General features: G+C 49.4%; 1 protein-coding gene across 4 annotated transcripts in view; it reads right to left on the reverse strand.

The window, feature by feature from the left end:
- Clmn (calmin) overlaps positions 1-23,012 on the reverse strand; it is a 103,431-nt gene that overhangs the window by 11,237 nt on the left and 69,182 nt on the right. For 2 of the 4 annotated variants that reach the window (XM_052738881.1, XM_052738882.1), the window contains exons 4-11: positions 22,488-22,571; positions 17,602-17,694; positions 16,268-16,458; positions 13,856-14,049; positions 12,742-12,824; positions 7,048-8,691; positions 2,681-2,877; positions 324-384 (exon numbers count right to left, since the gene is read on the reverse strand). In XM_052738881.1, the coding sequence (XP_052594841.1) occupies positions 324-384; positions 2,681-2,877; positions 7,048-8,691; positions 12,742-12,824; positions 13,856-14,049; positions 16,268-16,458; positions 17,602-17,694; positions 22,488-22,571 (2,547 nt within the window). Of the gene's footprint in view, positions 1-323; positions 385-2,680; positions 2,878-7,047; positions 8,695-12,741; positions 12,825-13,855; positions 14,050-16,267; positions 16,459-17,601; positions 17,695-22,487; positions 22,572-23,012 lie in introns of all 4 variants that reach the window. The other 2 variants (XM_052738880.1, XM_052738879.1) reach the window with 1 other exon arrangement.

The following is a 23,012-nucleotide window of genomic DNA, read 5'->3' on the forward strand; positions in this document are numbered from 1 at the left end:
TGACCGGGCACCCTTGGTTTAACTGTGATCTTTCTAGATGTGGTGTAGGGTTGGGGAAGTGTCTTGGGTCCGTTTGTTTTTGTTGTTTTATGACAAAGAGGCCTTTGGGCTTTGAAATCAATGCTTTATTTACACCCCTTCTTGCCCCAACTGGATATCCAACTCGACTGTGCTTAACAGGTTTGTTAAGTGTGTCTGTCTTCTAGCCCAGTGTAAGGTTGGTGCAGGTCAATAATCCCATAGCTCAGGGATGGGAGAGGGAGGACGGACCGAAAAGTACTGATTAGCAGGGGCCATAGGGAAGAAGGAATTCACATACTAACCAATTCCAAAGACCTATTAGCATGTCGCCGAATGTAAATGCTGGAGTCACTGTGGCTATTCCTGAAAAGCAAAGACACATTTTGAATGAGCACCGCCCAGGGCACAAGTGGTCCAGTCACACAGTCACTCAAGTTACCCCAGCCCGGGGCTTTCCACAGCTGGGTTAAGCACAGGTGTGACTTCAGACCCCGAGATGGTTTGTACCTATGCATCCATACCGTTGAAACACACAGCCAGGTGTGGCCACAGACACTGGGCCCTCATCTACACCAAAATGTAAATCAGGGTTTTTAATAGAAAGCATATTTCTAAAACTCCTAGAATTTGGGCCAGGGTCTTTATATACAAACATCCTGAGGTTTGGGGCCTCACCTGCAGGTTAAGGGCAGGTCTGGGCCCAAGGCCTGGAGGTTGTTCTCTCTGCTGTTCTTTGCTATGTGGCTACTTCCTGCCAATCAAGCCCTAGGGAATAACATCATTTTTCCTTTCATACATAAGGAGACTGATTTTATCACCAAATCTTTGAGGCCAACATGGAATGCCCCTTGGTCTTTCGAGCAGAGCTGACACCTCGAAAATGGAGGCAGAAGAATCCTGGGCCATCAACTGTGGCTCCTGGCTAAGAGCTGTCAATGCTAGTTGGTAACTGACATCCCTCTGTAGAATGGATCACCCCATCAGCTTCAGGATGCCTTGGGTCCTGGCTTACTGCCCAGCAGAACTAGGTATATGGTGGGTGCTATATACCTTGACACAGAGTCATCTCAGTGTCCTTTAAACAAGCTCACTACATGGCTTGCAGAAGCCTGGCACTTGGCCTACGTACACATTCTCAGAAAGTCCCTGGAAGGCAGCTTTGGTATCTTTCAATCTAGGTAGTGTGACATAGTCACATTGCTACCACAGCACAGGCATAAAGCAAAATGTAACCTTAGAGTCAAAAGGGACCCTGGAGCCCAGATCTCAGCAGTGTCCAGAGTGACCTGATCCTCCATTGTGCAGTTCTGGGTGCTGTGGAACCCCCTTCTTGCCCTTGTGTGTGGGTAATGCTTCCTAACTCAAAAGCACATTCCTGGTGGGAGGGAATGATCTCTCTCTCTCTCTCTCTCTCTCTCTCTCTCTCTCTCTCTCTCTCTGCTTTGCTACAGCAAGGTTTCTCTCAGGCATTTTTACAGTCTGCCAATGTGAGCCTTATAGTGAGTGTGAACCTTGACCTTCACTGTCCCAACAATCAGGTGCTGAGGACCCATCTCCTGACCTCCAGAAGACAGGCGGAGGCATTCATGCATTCATCTACCCAAAGAACTGAGTGCCCACTGCAAGCCAGGGCTGTGCTAAAGCGAACTCGATGCCTTGCCTTTGCCTGGGCTACAGAGTGAGTCCAAAGTCAGCCTAGGCAACTTAGACACTTCCTCAAAATAAAAAGGCAAAAAAGGGCTGGGGAAGTAGTTCTGTGGTAACCTAGTTCACTTGCCTAGCATGAATGAGGCTATGAATTCAATCCCCAGTGCTGCCAAAAATTTTACAGGAAAGACTGTTCTGTGAATAAAAAAAAAAAAGATACTACGGTACAAGAACATATCAAAAATAACCTGTGGGAAACCCGAGACACCTGTTTGGAGGAGGTGTAATGGAGTTGCCCCCCAGAGGCTGAGCTGGAGTGACCCAGGGAACAGAGTTGAATGCAGAGTGACAGCCCTCCAGTTTGAAGGAGCCTAAAGCAAAGTATGAACCCAACTGAGGGTAGACGGCCAGGGCCAGAGGTGTGTGGTATAAGCATGAATGATCACGTGGGTCCTGTGGGTTCCCAGGCCTCTCTTCCTAGGCCACTGGAAAGCTATGCGGGAAGTCCAACTGAGCTGTGACCAGAAACGCATTTATAGCAGAGAGGCACACAGAGAGTGGTCCCACTCTGTAACCTCAAGCCAGGGATCAACCTCCCAAAAGTTCTGTTTACCCTGGGGCCAGCAGGTGGAGGCTCCAGGACTCCCTCACATAAATGAGTTTCACTTCAGTACTGCCTGCTTACCCTGGAGCTTCGGAGTTCTCTGCGCTAACTAGGTCTACTCGTACCACAGCATCCTTAACCACAATGTGCCTGAGCCAGATGGGAAGCAGGACCCGGGAGGTAACTGCTACCTATTCTGTGACCAGCGACCAGACTCTGTGTAGGGTGTGGCCAATCAGACCTCATGCCCACAGACACAGACATTTCCTTGTTCTCCTCAGCCAATATCCACGGCTTGGGCTTTGCTTGCGCCCTCCACTGATGCACTGTCTACCCAAGATGCTCCTTCACCCTAAGAGAGCAAGCCCTTGCCTCAGTTTCTAAAGTGAGAAGATTTTAGCGACATACCTGGAAGGGATCTTGTGTTCACAGGGGTTTTCTTCAAGGTCATCTGAGGAGCGGACAGTCCCAGGGGCTATAAATAATGAGCTTTCTACTTGGTCCACATGTTTCCTTTTTTCTTTCTTTTTACTGCTAGTTGACGCTTCCGTTAACTTTTCTTCTATTGGTTTTGCGGGGAGTTCCAGGTTTGGGGGTTCTTGGGGCTAGAACATAAAAGAGCCAAAACACAAGTCAAATTCCCTACTGAAGTAGATGACATCATTCTCCAGGCTCTACGCCAGTCCGGCCAGTGTCCCTTCCAATGCTGTTCATCTTATGAACTCCTTCCAACGTGGACGGCCCAAGAGGGACGCCCACGCCCAGATTCTGCTCCTTGTGCAGAGATCAAAGGCCTCGAATCAATGGAGAGAAGGCATCGAGTTCTGAAGTCAGGAAGCTCAGTGATAGGAAATCCTGCCTGACTCAGCTACTTGACCTTAAGTCACTGACTGTCTCTCTTTGAGCCTCACTTTCCCAGCTGTCAAATGGGTACAGTCATCCTCACCCTCTTCCCTCTTCAGCACGTTCCTTTGAAGGCTATCCCTTATAGCAGGCAATGGCTGGACTTTCCGGTGGCCAAGTGCAAAGATGCTCTATGGGCCTGCAGAGGGACACACACGAGCAAATGCAGAGTCTGGGGCAGGACACCGACACCGTGCCTCTGAGGGAAGGGATCACAGGGCTACATCCGGTATTTACTGGAAAGGGGACCTTCTAGCCACGGTCACACTGCGCACCTGTTACCCATCAGCCATGCCCCCATTGAAATCTATAAATGTGGGGGCAGCAGGGAGAGCCTCCTCACCAGGGGCCAGGTAAGGGATTTGGAGGCCAGGCCAGCTGCCCTGAACAAAGTTCAAGGTAGGAACTGAAAGTGCCCTTAGCCACATGAGACCAGGGTCCTTCACGACTGAGCAGGGACCTTTCCTAGAGAGGAAATGATGAGAGGGTTTTACTCATGTTATTTTATTTTTTAATGATCAGAACAAGAAAAACTTGCCATTTTCCAGTCTTTGGCTTGCTCAGCTAGTCTTTCCTTTTCTTTTTGAAAGGAGGACCAGGTATCACCCCTTGTCTGGTAGGAGACAGACTCGGGGCTCTCTACCTCACGGACTTTGCACACCCCTAGGGTGAAGTAAGGGGCTGCACTTGGGGACCGAAGTGCAAAGCGGGGTTAGAAGCATCAGGCAAACAAAGCCATGGGTCAGAGCCATAATGTAAGCTGCGTCAATATTGCTCCCTCTGGATGCAGGGAGGCTGCGCTCAGAGCTGGGGAAGGAAGCCTGACCTGCCCCCCCCCCCCCACACACACACACTCCATCCCTGCTGGCCACCAGTAAGTCTTGGGGCAGGATGAGATTCTTTTTTTTTTTTTTTTTTTTTTTTTTTGGTTTTTCGAGACAGGGTTTCTCTGTGTAGCTTTGCGCCTTTCCTGGAACTCGCTTTGGAGACCAGGCTGGCCTCGAACTCACAGAGATCCGCCTGCCTCTGCCTCCCGAGTGCTGGGATTAAAGGCGTGCGCCACCACCGCCCGGCTCAGGATGAGATTCTAAATCTTCTGAATGATCATGATTCCAACCCAGGGCTGCCCCAACTACCCCTAACTATCCACTCTGCACACAGCAAGTGCTCAATCTAATTTCGGCAACTACTGGCAGAAAGCCTCTAAAAATGAAGGGCTGGGCACTGAGGATGTGGCTCTGTTAATGGAGAGCTTGCCCAGCATGGAAAAAGCCTTCGGTTCTATCCCCAGCACAGCATAAACTTGCCATAGGAGTTGGTACTTAGAGGTGAAAACAGGAGGATCAGACATTCAAGGTCATTCTTGGCTATAGAGTGGGGGTTTGAGGCTAGCCTAGGGTACATGAGAGCCTGTCACAACCAAACAAACATAAGAATGAAGGGCCAGACTTGCATTTGCATTAGCTGCTCGCCCAAGGCCAAGGCCAGGATGTAACTTGCATTCTCATTCTCCTACTTGGCCTTCTGTCACCTGGAGAATCACTCCAGTTGTACTTCATATCTCCAGCTTAGACATCAGATTTGATTTCTCTGAAGGTCATGGCCACCCCTGCTGGCTTCTGACAGTTTCCCACAGGAGGCACTGCTGGGCAGAACTGGCAGTCCACATCAGGTTTATCTCCTTCTCTCCGAATGTCCTCATGATTCTCCAACTCTTCTTCACTGGGCTCTCTTTTTGTCTGCAGGTCCTGCCTAACTTCTACCTGTCCAGCTATTGGCCAATCAGCTTCTTTATTAACCCAATCACAGTGATACATATTCACACAGTGTAAAGGAATATTCCACAAAGAAGTGTGTGGATGGAGTTGCTCTCAACACCAGGGGAAGGAGACAGCTGTGTCTGGCACCGCTGGAACCACCAGCCCTCTTCTCCAGATCTGCCTTCCAACTAACTGTTGAGCACATTGCTCCCTGCCCTGTCCCAAATAAGCCATTCACGGCTAAGGACTGACAATCCTCCCTGTTGTTCCAGATTGGCAAACTGGACCACAGCGCAAGCTCTGACGATGGCTGTGTGCCATCTCAATCCTAAGCATCTCCAAGGGCTCCCCAGACTCCCTTGCCTGCAGTCCCCCCAGAGTGTAAGGCTTTCTTAGCCCTCCCAGTACCACTCATGAGCCCACCCATGTCTCCTCATTTATCTTCCTGTTTCATTCCCAAAGCAATATGCACTTGACCCCTGCATTTGGCAGACCCTGTCAGGCCTGGTCTCTAGAGTCCAAGGATGAATATGCAGATGCCTACTTACTCTTGGGATGGGGGAAAAAAAAACATGGAAACAGGAAAGAACAGCAGTGTGGTTGGCCCCAGCTAAGGCAGCAAGATCTCTGTTTGGGCAGGAGCCAGGAAGAGGTGACCTTGGTACAGAGCTCTGAAGGGCAAATGACCACTTGCTAAATGCTGGGAATTTTTATAACCCAGGGCATAGTTATCTGGGAACCAGGAGAAGGTGGATTGGCTGGGAGGAAGGCAGAGACGGCCGGACAATTAGGTGGGAGAGGAAAGATCGTCAAAGGTCATGCTAAGGAGGTGGGAGTAGGGGAAAATGAGATGACAATTGGGGTTTAGGGTCACCCCTCTGTGAGGCAGTTCAGGACTTAATTGGGAGGGATAAGAGGTGAAACACTGAAGAAGAGCTGAAGAAAGAGACGGAGCTGATCTGGAATAAGCCGGTTCCATTCCTAGCCTGATTCTGGCACTCAGGGAATGTCCCCGACCCAGTAGCTCTCCCACACCCTCCAGCCTCTCTGGGTCTGAGGAATTTCCCTCTGTGGAACCCTCTGCAGGGCCACCTCCACATTTGATGCCACATTCTCAGTGTCCACCGCACTAGGGAGGCTGGCACACCTCCCTTTTTGTCCTCACTTTGCTATCATGCTGGTCAGGATGGTTCTTCCAAAGGGCTGAGCCAGTGGTTCTCAACCTTCCAAATGCCGAGACCCTTTTAATACAGTGCCTCATGTGGTGGTGAACCTCAACCGTAAAATTATTTTGTTGCTACCTCATAACTGTAATTTTGCTACTGTTATGAATCGTAATGTAAATATCTGATCTGCGGGATAGGGATATTTCACATGCAACCCCTGTGGAAGGGTCATTTGATCAGCCCCACTGAGGTCGCGACCCACAGGTTGAGAACCACAGCTGAGCTAACAGGCAGGTGAACGGCTAGAGCTAAGCGTAGGGACTTCTTCTCTCATCTCTGCATCCTAGCAGGGCGGCTTGAACACCCCCCACCCTCGCATCTCCCTCCATCCCCCCTCCAGGATTCCCAGGGCTGCAAGGTATTTCTATGTCCCCGGGGCTGACTCTGTGCACCTGTCCCCTCTTGTCCCCTCTTGAGCCACTGGCTAGATAAGAGTAGGAACACAAGAGGCTGACAAGTGTGTGCTCAGCTGCTTGAGCTTAGAATGAGTGTCCCCTTTCCTGTCTACATGATCCCTAGCAAGTCAGAGGAACCAAGAACACGGCCTGACACAGCCAGGGCTTCTAAAAGTCATGCCAGAAACCAACGTGAGTTTGCCCTGTTCCCCAGGTGGCTGCAGGAGATGACCTGATAGTTCACTGTGAATGGCTGCTTTTGTATGATCATCATAGCCACTCTGCTAAGGCCCTCTCACACACAACCTCATTCATCCTAAGAAGACTTCTGAGTAGAGTGTGAACTGGGATAAGATAATTTTGCCTAGGTGCAAAATCCACCCCCAGGACTTGCTGGAGCCTTCTGGAAGGACATTAAATTCTATGCCTTCTAGGTTCTGTAAGGGAAGGCTTACAGAGGGAGAAGCTCTGAGTTCTCAAACCTCAAGTACCTGCTGGCTCTCCACAGGGCCATTCTCTTTGGTTTCCCTCTGTTGGTGGTCCTCGGGGGAGGGTGTTGAACCAGATCCTGAGGCTGACGTGGGCCCCTCAGAACTCTCATCAACATGGGACACCTGGTCACTAACGCTGGGGTGGCCGTTGTCAACAGGCAAGGAAAAACTGCAGCTGCTTTGGGAGCTGTGGGCCTCCTCCTCCTCCCTGGAATCCTGCAGATAGCCCTCTTCTGGCTCCCCTAGATCGGCATCTTCATTTTTCAAATCCTCCCCACCTTCCGAGTAAGCCTCCAGCACTGCGGCCAGGGGCACCTCGTAGTGCGGGTAATAGAATAGGTCGTGCGGGATGACGGAGATCTTCGAGAGTGGTGGAGAAGGCTTGAAATCCAAGCCTTCTTCGCTGTGACTCCTGAGGGTTTCCAGGCTGACGCTGGTACTTGGAGGGTTGGATTGCATTTCTCCACCGACCCCTGAGAGGTCTTCTGCTTCTCCTTCTTCCTCGCTGCGATGCCGGGTGGACTTTCTCTTGGCCTTTTCAAACACTTCTGGTTTCTTATCTGCTGGTGTTTCTTCTGGGGGCAAAGGATGGTCTTGATCTTCTTGTTCGGGGTCCTTGGGAGGAGACTCATGTTTGTCGGGCTCGGCTTGGGATTCGGGGGACTCTGTCTCTGCATGGGGAGACTTTGACTTCCTTTTCCCCAGTTTCTCAGGATAATTCTCAAAACCCTCCTCTTCCTCAAGTGTCTTCTCATGGGGTGATGGCTCCTCACCAAAAGCCTGGCTAGTGGAAGCAAAATCTGCGAGGTCCCTGTTAAACTTGGAAGCCTTCAGCGAGATGCCTTCAAAATAGTCATCTTTATCCATAGGCTCGACAGTCAGCAGCTGAACCTTGAGCTCAGTGGAGTTGGCCAGGATAGTATGATCTCCAGGGGATGGAGAAGAAGGGCCTTTCTCACCTTGGCTAGCTGGACTCTCTACAGTGCCGTTACAGAATGTGGGGTCCTGGGGAGGCTGACTGTGATGGAGCATGCCATCCACACCAACAATGTCTCTAGGGCCCTTGTCTGAGGCAGCTTCCTGCACTGGCCTGGCTTCCTGTTCTGTCTTCTTTTCCTTGGCAACCTCAACCACTGAGACATAGCTATCAGGCTTCGACACCTCCTTTGCCGCCCTTGGGCTCCCCTCAAAGCGGAAGTCTGAGCTGTAGAAAGGGTCTTTGCTACACGAGGCATCCTTGTGCAAATCAGCCTCAAAGTGGACGGATTTCTTGATTGGCAAAGAGTTGGACCTGCGGCTGTCCTTTCTGGTTGATAAGATGGAAGACTCTGGAGCTGGCTCGTTGGTCTTCCCTGGGCTCTCCTGAAGGACTTGGTCGATGATCTGGTGCATGAACTCAGTGGCACTGTCTGACAGATTATGGCTGGGCACACCACCCAGACAGAAACCCTTCGTGCTCTCAGGCTGGTCACAGACAAAGACTTTGGCAGGTGGTGGGTGGCTGCTTTCATGGTTGATAGTGTAGGCCCGCTCTCCGTTCTCACTGAGGAGGAGGACTCGGCTTTCCTGTTCAGAAGGGCTTTCTTTGATTCGGACAAAGGTGGACTCAATGGGGGCTTCTTTGTCTGGATTCACAAAATCTTCCTGCTGAGAAACACAAGACAACATGAAATCACAGGTTCCACCTTCAAGTACAACTTCCAAACCCAAACAACAACAACAAAAGCCACTTTAACCAGAGTTTTCATGGTGATGTCAACCGCTGTCCCGCTGAGATGCAAAAATTGCCAGGTAAATAAAAATGCGAAATACAGTTTTTTTTGAAACTATGAGTGCAAAGAGGTTATCAACGCACTCAGTGGGGTGTTGAATGTACCTCAGTGAGCAGTACCTCAGCTGCTTCACTCCTGTGGACCCTGCCAGTGAGGGAGCTAGCCTGCCTGAGGTGAGGAGGGACCAGACATATTCTTACTGACCATGTGGGTCACTACAAAAGCCTGAAGTTAGAAGCAGTGCAATATCAACTCTCATCAGAGCCTTGTGATCCTACCCAGGGGTGTCTTCAGTGCGAGAGCCCAGGCAGTGCTGAGAGGCAGGGCATAAGTCAGGGCTGGCTGGGCTTCCAGTGAGTGCAATGATGGAGCGGACTGATGTCACCCTCACAATCTGAAGCCAGATGGCAGAAATGAAATAGCATCAACATGCCTCTAGGTTCCTGAAATGGTCAGAATGGGCAACTCGCAACTTGGGTTCAGGAAGGGGCTATATCCTCTGCTTGGTTGTATTTCCCAAGGACTCAGGTGTTAGAAGCTTGGTACCCAGTGTGGCTACAGGAAGCATGGAGGGATCTTTAAAGGGAGAGGCCTAGTACAAGGTGATTGGGCCACAGGGAGTTCTAACCTCAGAAGGAACTGACATACTTCTCATAGGTCACCAGTTCATTGCAGAGGGAATTGTTTTCAGAGTGAAGAGCCAAGTGGTTCTCTGGCTTCCTGTCTTGCTCTGTGACCTCTCTGTCTCACATACACTTTGACTATAATGCCCACGAGGTCCTTTCTAGAAGGTGCTAGTGCTAACTCAAACATTCAATGCTGAGTCAAATCTCTCTCTCCTCTCTCTCTCTCTCTCTCTCTCTCTCTCTCTCTCTCTCTCTCTCAGTTTATTTATTTTTATTTTATGTGTATATTTTTGCCTCTACATATATATGCCAACCATGTGTGTGCCAGGTGCCTACAGAGGCAGAGAGGGTGACAGATGGTTGAAAGTCGCCATGTGGGTGCTGGGAACTAAACTTGGATCCTTTGTAAGAGCAGCAAGTGCACTTAACTGCTGAGCCATCTCTCCAGCCCTAGATCTCTCTTCTTTTTTTTTTTTTTTTTTTTTGGTTTTTCGAGACAGGGTTTCTCTGTGTAGCTTTGCGCCTTTCCTGGGACTCACTTGGTAGCCCAGGCTGGCCTCGAACTCACAGAGATCCACCTGGCTCTGCCTCCCGAGTGCTGGGATTAAAGGCGTGCGCCACCACCGCCCGGCTTAGATCTCTCTTCTTTATATGTTATCTAGCATCTGGTATCTTGTTCTAGCAATAGAAGACAGATCAACATAGAAAAAGAAAGCCATCTACCTCAGTTGCTACTCTTACTTTGCATACTGTCTCTGCCACAAAAGAAAACAAAGTTCAGGAAATGAGAAAGCAGAAGAATGAAGCCTATAAACAAGGGAAGCAACAATTACCAAAAGTAGACCTACCTATGACTCAGGGTTGGAATTACAAAAAAAAGAAGGCTCTAGAATAACCAATCTAAACTACAAAATATACAAAAGACATTCTTTGGAAGCAATCGCAGATAGAAGCCTGGACTTGAAGAGGAGATAGAAAGATCTCTCCAAGGGTAAAGGCACTTGCCATGTAAGCCTGAGAACCTCAGTCCCATCCACTCCCACAAGCTGTCCCCTGACCTCCATGTACTTACCCTGCATGCACAGACCCCTGACCCTCCCCTACAATGTATACAACAACAACAACAAAATAACAATAAAATATATTTTACATTTATCTTTAAAAGCCTATTCCTACTGACTACTTAGGGAAAAAACAAAACAAACAAACAAAGAAAAACAACCCCACAAAAATACTAAAGACTAAGAAAGTAAAATCACTAACACAAAATAATGTATCCCACACACCCCAGGATGAAACAGGCTGGTATGCGTGAACCAAGACCCTTGCTCCAGCCATCATGTCCTCAATCTCTCTACTCCCAGTACTGGAGAAGCCACACTTAGGTTTGCTGAATCTTGACCATGACCTTGAATCATACCATTTAAAATCAACTTTTAATTTAGTGGTTCTCAACCTGTGGGTCACAACCCTTTTGACAAACCTCTATCTCCAAAAATATTAACATTACAATTCATAAGAGTAGCAAAATTACAGTTATGAAGTAGCAATGAAAATAATTTTATGGTTGGGGGTCACTACAACATGAGGAACTGTATTAAAGGGCTGTAACATTACGAAGTTGAGAACCACTGTTTTAATTGTTATTAGATTCTGCCTCTGGATTAGGCGCTCAGGCCTGGTGAAAACCCTGCTACCCAGTACCCCCAAAAAAGAATTCTATAGCAATTACTGCCACCACCTCTTGCTGAATGTTCATTCTGAGCCACAGGCAAAACTGGGTTCTTCACACAGGTAGTTACTTTTTGCACAAGCCTGAAATATGGGTGATGCTTTCCACTTTAGAGAGCATCTGATACAGCTGTCAGAGAGGCTAAGGAAGCCACCTAGGATCACAGAGCTTCAAGTGGCAGCCCAGAAACTCCTCCTCAAAACACCATGGTGCCGGAAGGAGTGGAACCACACACACAGATCAGGCAATAATCTAACCCACAGCTCAGAGGGCCACTGGGAGTCACTGCTGTGTAAAATAAGGCTCCAGCCTCAGTGGTATTTTTAAGAGACCCAAGAAGGTGAACTTTGGAGACACAGAGCTCTGGAGTCAGCTGCAGTCCTGTATTAGATGGCTGTGTGACCCTGGAAAGACCTTTAGGTCTCTTTGGGCAGTGGTATTCTCATCTGTAAAAAGAGGATAATGGTGGTGAACCAGACAGGATTGTAGGAATGATAGCTGCAGACACAGTCTCCAGCTACAAGAGGGTGGGTCCCTGTTCCCTGACATTTTTTTATTTCTTCACATGTGCATTTTTTCTACCAGTCACTTACATCTGCTGGGAATTCTGATGCATCTACTGATGTGTTGACTGTCTTCTTTACTAGAACAAAGCTGCATCACGTTAGGCACCTCATCTGTCCAGCTGATTTTGTCCAATCCTTTTTTAATTAAGTTTTGCATAACTGGAGACCAAACCCAGGGCTTTGTGAGCACTAACCAATGCTGCAGCACTAAGCTATGGCCAGCTCCAGTCCAGTTTCTTGCTGAGTCCCCTGAGCTGGTGCTAGGCATTCAGTAAGTGGAAGATGGTTCCCACCAAAGGCTGTGATTGTTATTCTTACTGTTACTACTGTCTCAGGGTTAAGTGTTCAGTGAAACCATGACGACTTCCTTCCAGGCCCCAAACCTATTTTCAAGTGTTACCTGGGGTTCTAAAAGGTAAAAGGTGTGGTCAGAGAATAGTGGCACATAGTTGTATTCCCAGAATGAGGAGGCTGAGGCAGGAGGATTGCCACATGCTCAAGGCCAGGCATGACATTTTGAAACATGAGATCCTGTCTCAAAAATTCAACACCCCCCAAAAACAAAACACATACACACACACACACACACACACACACACACACACACACACACACACACACAAACATACTCCACGAGCATGCTTTTGAATGGTCATTATCTATTATAATTTTGAGCCTTGGTAAAACTTGGTGAACTGCTGGGCTATTCTACTGGGCATCTAAAGAGTGAAGTCTGGATGACAAGGGAACATCTTCTGTCACCTTAATCAACTCTGGAATGGGAAGAGGTTTGGGTGAGATGTGACAGGCTTTCTGTCCCACCTGGGAACTTGACGTATGTCACAGATGGTTTAGAAACTAAAACAAGGCAAAGAACTTGAGGTCACTTTGTTGCCATCAACGATACAGAATGATGCCGCCCAAGCCCTAACTGTGTCCCCTGGGGACCCAGTGCAAATGCATAGTTTGTGAATTAAAGGTAAGGGATAGAAACGTACAGGTTCCAACTCCGGAAAGCGTTCTAGAAACTGGGCCACATAAGTCACAATGGACTGTTCATCCGGCATGTCCACCATGATGTCTGTTGAAAGAGACACAGCATTAGCAAAGACACATGCTTTCTCCACAGGACCCACAGGGTTTTGGCGAGGAAGGGACACACACACCAGCAAAGGATTTTCCTTTTCCTTTTCTCCTTGAAGAAATTTAGGCTCAGAGAAGGGGACAATGCCTTTGGCTAAAGTCCCACAGCTGGCTGAAGGACAGAGGAACCAGGATGGAGAACTCTGGGATCCTAGGCTCAGGATTTTGCCCCTCCTTCCTTGAGTCTTGGTTCACCTCACTGTGAGCAGTCAGCTCATTGCTGGTTCCGTGAATAAGTACATCTGGTGACCATGATATCCTGCGGCAGGGGGTCCCAAATTAATCACCCAATGTGGAGAGCAATGTGACAAAACAGAGTCACACACCTTCAAAAGGAATGTACTCCCCTAACTCTGACATTCTGCAGGTGGGAACTGGTCCTTGAGGGATGGTCAAAGGCATGCTGGGTAAGTAAGATGTTTACAGTCATACTGTAATCAAAAATGATCCTTCCTTCTTCCCTCCTCTTCCTCCCATTTTTCTTTCTCTCTCACTCCTTCCTTTCCTTTTCTCCCTCCTTCCTTTCATCTACAGAGTTGGGGATCTAAGCCATGGCCTCATACTTGCCACTGAGGTATGCCTTCAGCCCCCAAAGAGATCATTTCTAAAGTAACCTCAGTGACTCAAATATGGAAGAGCTAGGTAAGTTTAGTATGCCTGAAGGTGGATTATTATGCAATATATTATATATATATATATTGCAATATAAATATATAACTGGAGATTATAGAAATATACTACCTAAATATTAATATATATGAGTGAAAAAAGAGACAAAATTATACATATACCAAATGATACCGATTATTTAAAAATACTATAATTAGATGCACAGAAAAAAGACTATAACATAGGAAATAATTTTTTTCTTCATTAAGCTTTTATTTTTATTTTCTGAGTTTTCTACCTGGAAGAGCAGATGGTATATCTGTAGTAATAATAATAAAAGGACAGAGAGGGTCACTGTACCTTCCGGCTCCAGGAGCCTGGGGATGTGCAGGATATCGTGTGCAATCCTGAAGGCCTTCTCTAGATTCTCCCGGGTGGAATCTTCCAGAGCCTGCTTCATGTCCACTAGGCTGGGGTCAATGGCTTTGATGACAGCCAAGAAAGCCAGCCCACTCCTCCAGCTGCCCGCAAAGTCCTGGACTGCCACGCCATACCTGATGGAAAGGTTAGGAAAGGAACTCAAAGAGGAGGTATGCACACAGTAGCCTTGCTGGCCTGAGGGGCTGGGTGCTGTTCATCTCACCCTGTGAAGACACCCCAGCCCTGACCACCAGGAGGACCACCCTGAGAATTTTCTAAATGGAGCAGGAGGTATACGCTATCCAAAAGGGCAACAAGACCCTTGGTTCCTACGTTTCTAAAGACATAAAGGAGAGATTTTTACACTGCACACATCACAGATGATGATGAGAAAGGGACATGTGGGGAAGTGCCCTGTTATAGACAGAGCCAGAAAGATCCAAGTTCCTATCCCAGCTGCCCCCTATGCTTCTGGCTCTGTGGCCTTGGCCAGGCATACACCCTTTCTGAGCCTCTAACACTTAAGTTAGGGTGAATATAGGATGACCTTGTGGGGTGCTGTAATCAGGAAGGGTGACATTCCCACAAGAATGGTCTCGTCTAAAGGTGAACTCAGTGTGTGAAGCAAGAGTACAGAAGCCACAGAGTGAGTGTCAGCCACCAGCATCATGGATACACATAAAATCACAACTTTTTTCCTCATGTGTATGTATGTGCGGTAGGCATGTTCGTGTGTGTGTGTGTGTGCCGGGTGGGGGGAGGTGCATGTGTGTGGAAGCTGGAGACCAACATCAGAGAGTCTTTCTTAATTGTTCTCTGTTGTATTCACTGAGGCAAGGTCTCTTACTTGAACCCAGAGCATACTGACACGGCTATTCTGGCTAAGCCGGCTTGCCCTGGGGATCCCTCTGTCTCAGCCTTCTGAGCTCTGGTATTACAGATGGGCTGCCAAGCCTGTGAGCACTGAAAATATGAACTTTGGTCCTCATGCTTTCCCAATAAATGTTTTAACCACTGACCTATCTCCCCAGCCCTAAAACCATAACTTTCAAAGTGAGGGGCAAAGAGAATCATGCCGGGTGTGGGTTCTCTTTAGAGTCCATCCTTTCATGTCTTATTCTGCTCATGGAACTAACAAAAATCTAAGACCTTCCAATGCAGAAACAACTGGAGACTCCCAACAGGTTACAAACTCTCTAGGCAGAGCTCTTGCAAGCCTTGGCCCATGGGACCTGATCAGAGTCTCAAAGCCAGGGGCCCCAACAGTCATCTAGACAATCTTTAGGAAGGCTGTAAACCAAGCCAAAGCCACCAGGTGCCACATGCACTTGCCCAAGTGCACGGACGCATGGGTACCTAAATGGGGCCACAGAGAGAATGCTCCCATCTCCCAGATGCCATCTCTCTTTCCCACTCACATGGCCCCTGGCAATGAACTCTCTGGAATAAACATTTCTTGGTTTTTCACAGTAATCTATTCTAATCATTCACACTCAACTCCCTCCATCAATCCCCCAAAGGTCTAGCCTCTTCCCAGCCCCTGGGAGGTGTGCAGAAATGTATTAAGTGGCTGTTAGGAGAGGTTCAAGCTGCTCTCCCAAATCCTGTCATGACTGTCTTGGAAGGCAGTGAATGATGTTACCACGTACCAGGGGGAAGCTTGGACAAGTAAGTGAGACACCAGCAACTACCCCCTAGGGTGTCCGCAGAGGAGCTGGGATGTCCCCGAGTGGGTGTGGCTTCCTCTACACTAACCTGGCACCTCTGATAAAGTCCCAAAATCCGCCAGTAAAGGGTCTGACGGAAGACTGCCTTAACGGGGCCTATGAAACGGTAAGAGTGCTTACTGCACAAACCTGGGCACCTGAGTTTGAATCCCCAGCACCCACACAAAAATCCAGGCATAGCTGTCCATGCATGTAAGCCTATCCCTGGGGAGCAGAGACAGGAAGGTGCCAGGAGCTTGCTGGCCAAGCCTAGCGGAAATGGTACACTTCTGATTTAGTGTGAGACTTGATCTTAGGAGAATAAAATGGAGAGCTGTAGAGGAAGACACCTGAGGCTTGCTCTGGCCTCTGTGTGTGCATGTGTGGGCATGCCCCACACACTCACATGCACACACCACACACGAACTGGAGAAGCACATCACAGCCCTGTTCTGATGGTTTATGTGAAGCACAGGGCCCAAGGACACCTAGCACCTTAGCAGACAGAATTTGATCTGCCTCACCCCCCCACCCAAGGTCCAGGTGTAAACATGGAAACAGTCTTGTAGGGTGTGGTACGCCCATGGTGGACACCAGTGGGCCTAAGGCAGGGGAGAGGTTGGGGAGCGGGGAGACTGCAGCTTACTTCCTCGTTTTCCTCTGCACCCACGCCAGCAGGGTCTTGATGGCCTTCCTCTGGTCTTTCACTGATACCGCCACACTCCTCTCTGTGGTGGGGGTGGGTGGGTAGGAGGAGTCGGAGTCTGTGCCCCCCGAGCCAGGTGACAAGCTGGAAGATGGGGAACTCCTGCTGAGGTTGCCCGTGAGCTCCTTTATCTAGAGAGAAAAGGGCAAATCAGACCCAGTGACCCACACGGGACTGCTGGCCAGTTGGTCCCTCTGACCTGCATCCATGAGACCCTGGCTGGAGAGTCCAGGTTGTGTAGACCTGGTTCTCAGTAGATGAGAAGCTTCTCCCGAGATCCCTGTAGCTCTCACCAGTCACACACACTCGTCCTGACCAGACTCTGTCTGTTCTGTTCCGCTATAACCTGGCACTCCCAGAATGCATCACGCTCCTTCAGGCTTCACTGTCCCTGTTCACTCTGGGCCCACTGGCTGGCTGTCCCTTTCCTTCAGCATTGAACTGTTACCACAGCGTCTGTGTGAGGAATGCAGAAGCTCAGGCCTACTCCACAGATTTAGACGGCATCTCAGTACCATGCCCATGCAATTCATATGCATAGTACATCTGAGAAGCATTGCTCAGAGCATACTCCCGTTCACACTTCAAAACCCTGCTCTGGTCACTTCCTTGGGTATGTTTTCCTCATTCTGGTCACCCATTTGTGGTAGTTGCCCCTGCTTAGAGCTCTTACAAAGCCCTGCTCATACCTCAATTGTGACCTGCACCGTAGAGTAGTATGGAATCCATGTATCTTTGGGATTCCCCCAAGAAGACAGAGCCCTGCCTCTCTAGCATCTGTGGTACTGAAGAAACTCAACAGACATCTAACAAATGAGTAAAGGAAGCTCTGGGGTCTATTTAAGGCATTTAACACATTTCCTGATGTCCCCAGCATCTCTCAGGAAGCCAGGTCACAGAGTGACTGAGTCCTGTGTGAACTCGGTCCAGCGGGCAAAACTCTCACATGCAGCATATTTTGTGACCATGGCTGCATTTGCAGATGTGGAAACAGAGGCTCAAGCTCTAGGCTTACACAGAAAGGGATCCACAGCTCCATACAGTGCTTGTGTAAGTACTTCTGGGCAACACTGGCCCCAAAGCCCCTCTAAACCTTCCCCTTGTGGCTCGTCTTTTTAACTAAACCATGAACCCCAGTCTTCCCTCCGTGGTTCTCATTCAGAAAATGGAGAATCCATGGGAACTAAGTTGGTGTCCCTTGCTGTGTGCATGCTGTTCTGTGGTTAGAGCAATGTTCAATGTGATGACTGTGAGCCAGAGAGTAGCGGGCTTACCTGGAAGAAGAGAATGATGTTCCATATCAGCCCGAGAACCAGTGAGGGGTTGCCATCCGCTATTTCTGCTGCATCGATGCTAACCAGCTTGACCTGGAAAGAAGCAATTGATGAGCACAAAACTCCAAGGAGTCCGATCTACCACCTTCACTGCCGTCCAAAGCCTGATGCTGCTGACTGCCTGGTGCCATTTGTCACTGTCAAAGACCACCTCTTGGGGGACGCCCAATGTGTAAAACTGTATTTGATAAAAAACATATATAGTGCTTACTATGGGTGGACACTGCCCTAAAGCCTTATAAGTGCTTATGAGTACTAACTCAGTTTACCCCAACCACAAGCCCATCGTGTAAGGCACTTCTCTTACAACCGTGTGTCAGGAGGGCATTCAAAGTTTCCACCGTTCTCTTCCAAAAAGGGCGGGCCCAGGATGGCTGCATGCCACATGAATGCCATCAAACCTCTTGATTTAGCACACCCTTGACCACCTCAGAGCACCAACACCAGCCATCAAAAGCACAGAAAAAGCGAGCCCACCCCAGCAAAGGGACTCTGCATCTGTACAAAATGCTCTACAGCTGGCTGTAACATGCCAGCCTGAGAAACTGCCCAGAGGTGACTCGTTTACTTCACCTGTGTCTGACCACGCAAAGATGTTCCTGGTGAACCCCTAAGGCTACTTGCAGCCCCTGAGCCTGCAGCACCCCTGAGCCTGCACCCCAACTAGTTAGGGAGGTGCATTTCCCCAATACCCACAGTCTGCATTTTACATCTGTGCCTATGGAGGCTAGAGGTTGATGTCCTGTCTTCCTCTACCAGGCTCCACCTTTTTCTAAAAAATTTTATTTACTTACTTATTTTTTATGCAAGTTTTTAGCTATCAAGGATCAAAACTCAGGTCATCTTAAGCAGCAAGGGCTTGACCCACCAAGCTACTCTGCCAAGCCCGTTCTGCATTTGAACACACACAGGGTCTCCTATGTGGGCCCAGGATGGAGGGTCACTGCCTACAGCCATCATTTCATTCTGCACACAGCATCTGAGCCCGAGGTTCAGCCTTCTGCCAACCTCTCTGGAAAGGGCCACAGAGCGAGTAGGGTGAGCGAGGCCGTGCCGGCCATCCAGGACTCTCTTCCCGTTTCCTCTCCCCGTTGAGCAACACTTCACAAATGTACGTAGCTGTCTTCAGGGGCAGGGGGGATGAAGTGAGCTAATCAGAGCAACCTTTTAAAAGCCACACTGCAAACTCTATCCCGGGACACTTAGGGGAGGAAAAACTTAGAGAGGTTGTCATACAGCGGTTTTTCTCTCCACTCTCCCTCTCCATCATGGGTCTTTAAACTGCCTTGGCTCGGGTCTCTGATCTTATCGGTTTATTGGGGGCTCTGACAACACCAGTTAGGCCTGGGGTAGCCTAATTGAGACTGACTGCCCAGCTCCTTGGTTGACGGGCCGTTCACAGCCGCTGCCAAGAAGGTAATTGAGACAACACGGGCTCATCGCCGGCAGACCGGAGGCCAGGAAGGAAGTTGTCAATACTGAGAGGTACACAGCCCATCAAACTCGGAGCCAATATTTGGTCCATGTTCCTCCACCATCATTTACCCCACATAACCAATCACTTGTTGGGACGCTCCTGTCTGCTCTCCAAGTCCTTCCTGGAAATATCCCTGGGTTTGTAGAGATAGAGAACATTCCAGTCCAATGAACTGCGAATACTTAAAGGGACTGTCATCCTCATCTTCAGTGTACAGTCCCCCTTCTTCCATCCATGGTGATGGACGGACAATAAAATCACCACACTGCAGCTCTCCAGGGACCCTGTCCCCTCCTCTTCCCCCTAACTCAGCTTGTTCTGCCTCACGGCATACGGTGAGATCACTGGGTTACGGGACCATCCTTTCTCTCCTCTGAGCGGACAGGTTTAGAGAGGTGACTCAATCGGGAGCTTTCAGGACAATGGCTTCCCAAGTTAGTTCCTTTAATGTTCTCAGTGTCCCCATTTCAAAGGTGACAAAGCCAAGGCTTGGCCTGAGTAACTTAACTGGAGGTCCGAGATGGTCCCAGGGGGAGGCTCTCTGTAACCCACAGTAGAAAGGAGGGATAGGTGTACACTGGCTGGTCCCAGGACCCCGGAACAGCAGGTTTGGTTGCTGTTTGCACCTGCTTCCCACCCAGCTGTGGGCACTCTCACCCAGGACCCAGCAAAGCCACTGAGGCCTGCCCTTCTTGGAATCCAGGCAATGGCACAAAGTGGGACACACAAGGCTCCCTGAGTAATTTTGTGTGTTCTGGGAATGGGACACAGCATGCTTCAGGGAGGTTATCTTGTCTTCTCTATCATCACCTTCCTCCTAGGTCATCATCCCCCTGCCTGGGAAACGGAGCCAAATGAGGCACTGAGCTACCATCTATCCACGCTGAGATGTTTCTAAATGTTGCTATTAAATAAATAAATAAAAGGGAAAGTGGGGTCAATGGTCTGTGGTCCTGTGAGGGTGCTAGAGCAGACAGCCTGGAAAAGGTTCACACATGGAGTACAGAAGGGCAGGCCTTCTCAGCCTCTGCCACGCTTTCCCATGGTACCACGTGCACTTCGACTCCTCTATGGCAGGAACACCCTCACGTGAAGACTCCTCAGGCCACATATCCTCATCTCTGTGGCGCTGAGACTCCTCTTTGTTCCTTGGAGTGCCAAACAGCATGTTGCCTGCATGAACGCTCTTTCCTCTGGACCCCAACCATCTCCAAGGCTCATGTGCATCTTATTAACTGATTCTCCCCAATGCTATGTATAGCCCAGGTCCACAAAGACACTCAGATGGAAGCCTATGACATGCCTGGGTAACTGTGACCAGACCCCCACGTGGGCATTAACAGTGGGAGACCATCTCACAATCTACTAAGGCAGAAGGAGAAGGAGTAACCTTGGCAGGTGCATGAAGGCCCCACTCATCTCCTCTCCCAAATAAGGGCTCCTTTGGAATTCAGAGGGGACACTGCTTTAGGATAGTAAATGGATGGAACACAGCTGAGTGTCATCACAAGTCAGTTAAGCCAGGGAAGTGGCAGGGAACGGCCACACCACACTTGGGGGGGGGGTGCACACCACCTCCTCAACAGCTCTCTGAGGAGAGTTCTGTTTCTGATCCTTCTATTTAGAGAGGTATGTGATTTCCCCATAATCCCGAGAAGTGAGTGGGGAGGCCAGGATTGGAAACTGAAGCCTAGTCACACTAAGGCAAGGCTGATTCTCGCTCAAGTAGAGGCTGACAGTGTTCCTGAGCCCACAGAGGGAGCCCTTAAGTGAATCTGGGAAGGGCTTGTATTTTAAACGACTTCACTGAGATGAGGCCAATGTTGTTCAAGCCTCCCATTTAGAGCATTTGATTCAGTGGGTTTGGTATATTTGCAGACTTGTGTGAACACCACTTCAGCAGACTGTGGACCACATTTACCATTTCTAAGAGCGGCCCTGAAGCCACGAGTCATCATCCTGCATCCCTCTACCTCCTCCCAGGCCTAAGCCACCACTAATCAGTCTACTTCTCCACCACAGGAATTTCACGTGGATGGAATCATGTAAGAAGCACTCTTCATGTCGGCCTGGCTTCTGTCACTCAGTACACTGTGTTTGAGGTCCTATGCCATAACACCCCAGCACCAAATTATTTTTCACAACCAAGTAATATTCCACAAGAGTGCTGATCCATCCCTCAGCTGATAAATTCCCGGTCTGTTTCCACCTTTAAAGGCTCTGATATCAAAGGTTCACTGGCGTGTTTTGTGGTCACCATCATCTGAACCTTTGGCATCCAGGACTTTCTCTACTGTGTGGCGCCTGGGAGACAGATCCCCCCTCCTCTGTGGTGGTAACTGGGCTTCCCACTCCACTTGTATCCGGGGCTATGGCTCAGCCCCAGGCTTGACATCACATCATTCTGCTCAGGACAACACTGCAGTGGTGAACACCTTCCCCAGACTGGAGGAGAGCAGTCAGAAAAGCAGGATCACGCCTGCTCCCGTCTTTCAGCAGGTTCTGAGACGGTCTAGGTACCCGGCTTTTCCCAGGCTCCATCCTCGATTCTCTGGGTCCCTTCATGAGCTACTGGACATCCTTCCCCTGGTTCCCGTTCTTCTGAGATAGTGCACACCTGCCTGTCTTACACACAGACCGTCAAAGGAGCTGCACCTTGGGGTAATGTTTACTCTGTGTCAACGGGTGAGACAAGCTGAAGACTGTTTTTACCCAGATCAGTCCAGAAACAAACCAGTGAAAGGAGGCTTAGCCAGGCAGTGGTGGCGCACGCCTTTAATCCCAGCACTCGGGAGGCAGAGCCAGGCAAATCTCTATGAGTTCGAGGCCAGCCTGGGCTACAGAGTGAGCTCCAGGAAAGGCACCAAGCTACACAGAGAAATCCCGTCTCAAAAAACCAAAAAGAAAGGAGGCTTTGGGGATGTCACCCCTGGACCTCCCCTTCCCACCTGTGAAGGACAAGAAACAGTTCCAAATGCAGAATCCAGAAATCCTCACGACAAAGCCAGGCTGCTACCATTCCCTCTGCCACACTGACCGCCACGTCCTCAAGTTCCAAGAGAAAGCTACATTCTAGCAATGAATCCCACAGCTCTGGGAACCCACCAGCTGCTGTCCCCCCCTCAGACTGCCCACCCACAGGCACAAACAGGGTGGGCAGGACATTGGGACCACATCCCAAAATGTAGCTTCTCCAAGTGATTTTTCCTTCACCCCGAGCTTGGGAGGGGTTGGCTATTCCCACTATTAAAACTTTCTACACTTCCCTCATGACCACACCAAACTTCAAAATTCTGCCCTTTCTCCCCGGGGCAAGCTTGTGTTACCGAGGCGGGCTTCAAATACTTACATTGCTATCTTCCAGAAACTTAAGTGCTTTTGCTATGTTGTTCAACCGAAAAATACGATGTGATGAGGATTTGTATTCATGCAGCTGAAAAACAAGAGAAGACACCGCTAAGCAGGTGCAGGCGCGGTAGCGCCCCAGGACCACAGTGGGCGCCTGGGCTTTATCATTTCCTTTTGGAGAAGGTTAGGGATGGTGTTGAAAACACTATCCAAATGCCACTGTGACACTGGGATCCTGGGACCTGACTCACTGGAGATGGGGAACAGGGACTCTCGACATGGGACAAATGTGTCTAGTTTTCTCTCCAGTCAGCAGCCTCCCTCCTGTAGGGACCTGCAGTAGCATGCTCTCATAGCACACGTGACTCTTTGGTTAGGGAAGCGAGCTTGCTGTCTTCCTCATCACCGCTCAGCTCAGCCTCCCCAGCAGCAGCAGCAGATGTGGCTGGTTTCTGGCTAAGCACTTTTTCACACGGGGCTTGGGGGAGAATGCACAAAAGTCAGCTGCAGGCTGCAGCTCCAATCC

The sequence above is a fragment of the Peromyscus californicus genome, unplaced genomic scaffold (genome assembly GCF_007827085.1).
Source record: "Peromyscus californicus insignis strain IS unplaced genomic scaffold, ASM782708v3 Scaffold_15__1_contigs__length_86483966, whole genome shotgun sequence".
Taxonomy (NCBI): Eukaryota; Metazoa; Chordata; class Mammalia; order Rodentia; family Cricetidae; genus Peromyscus; species Peromyscus californicus.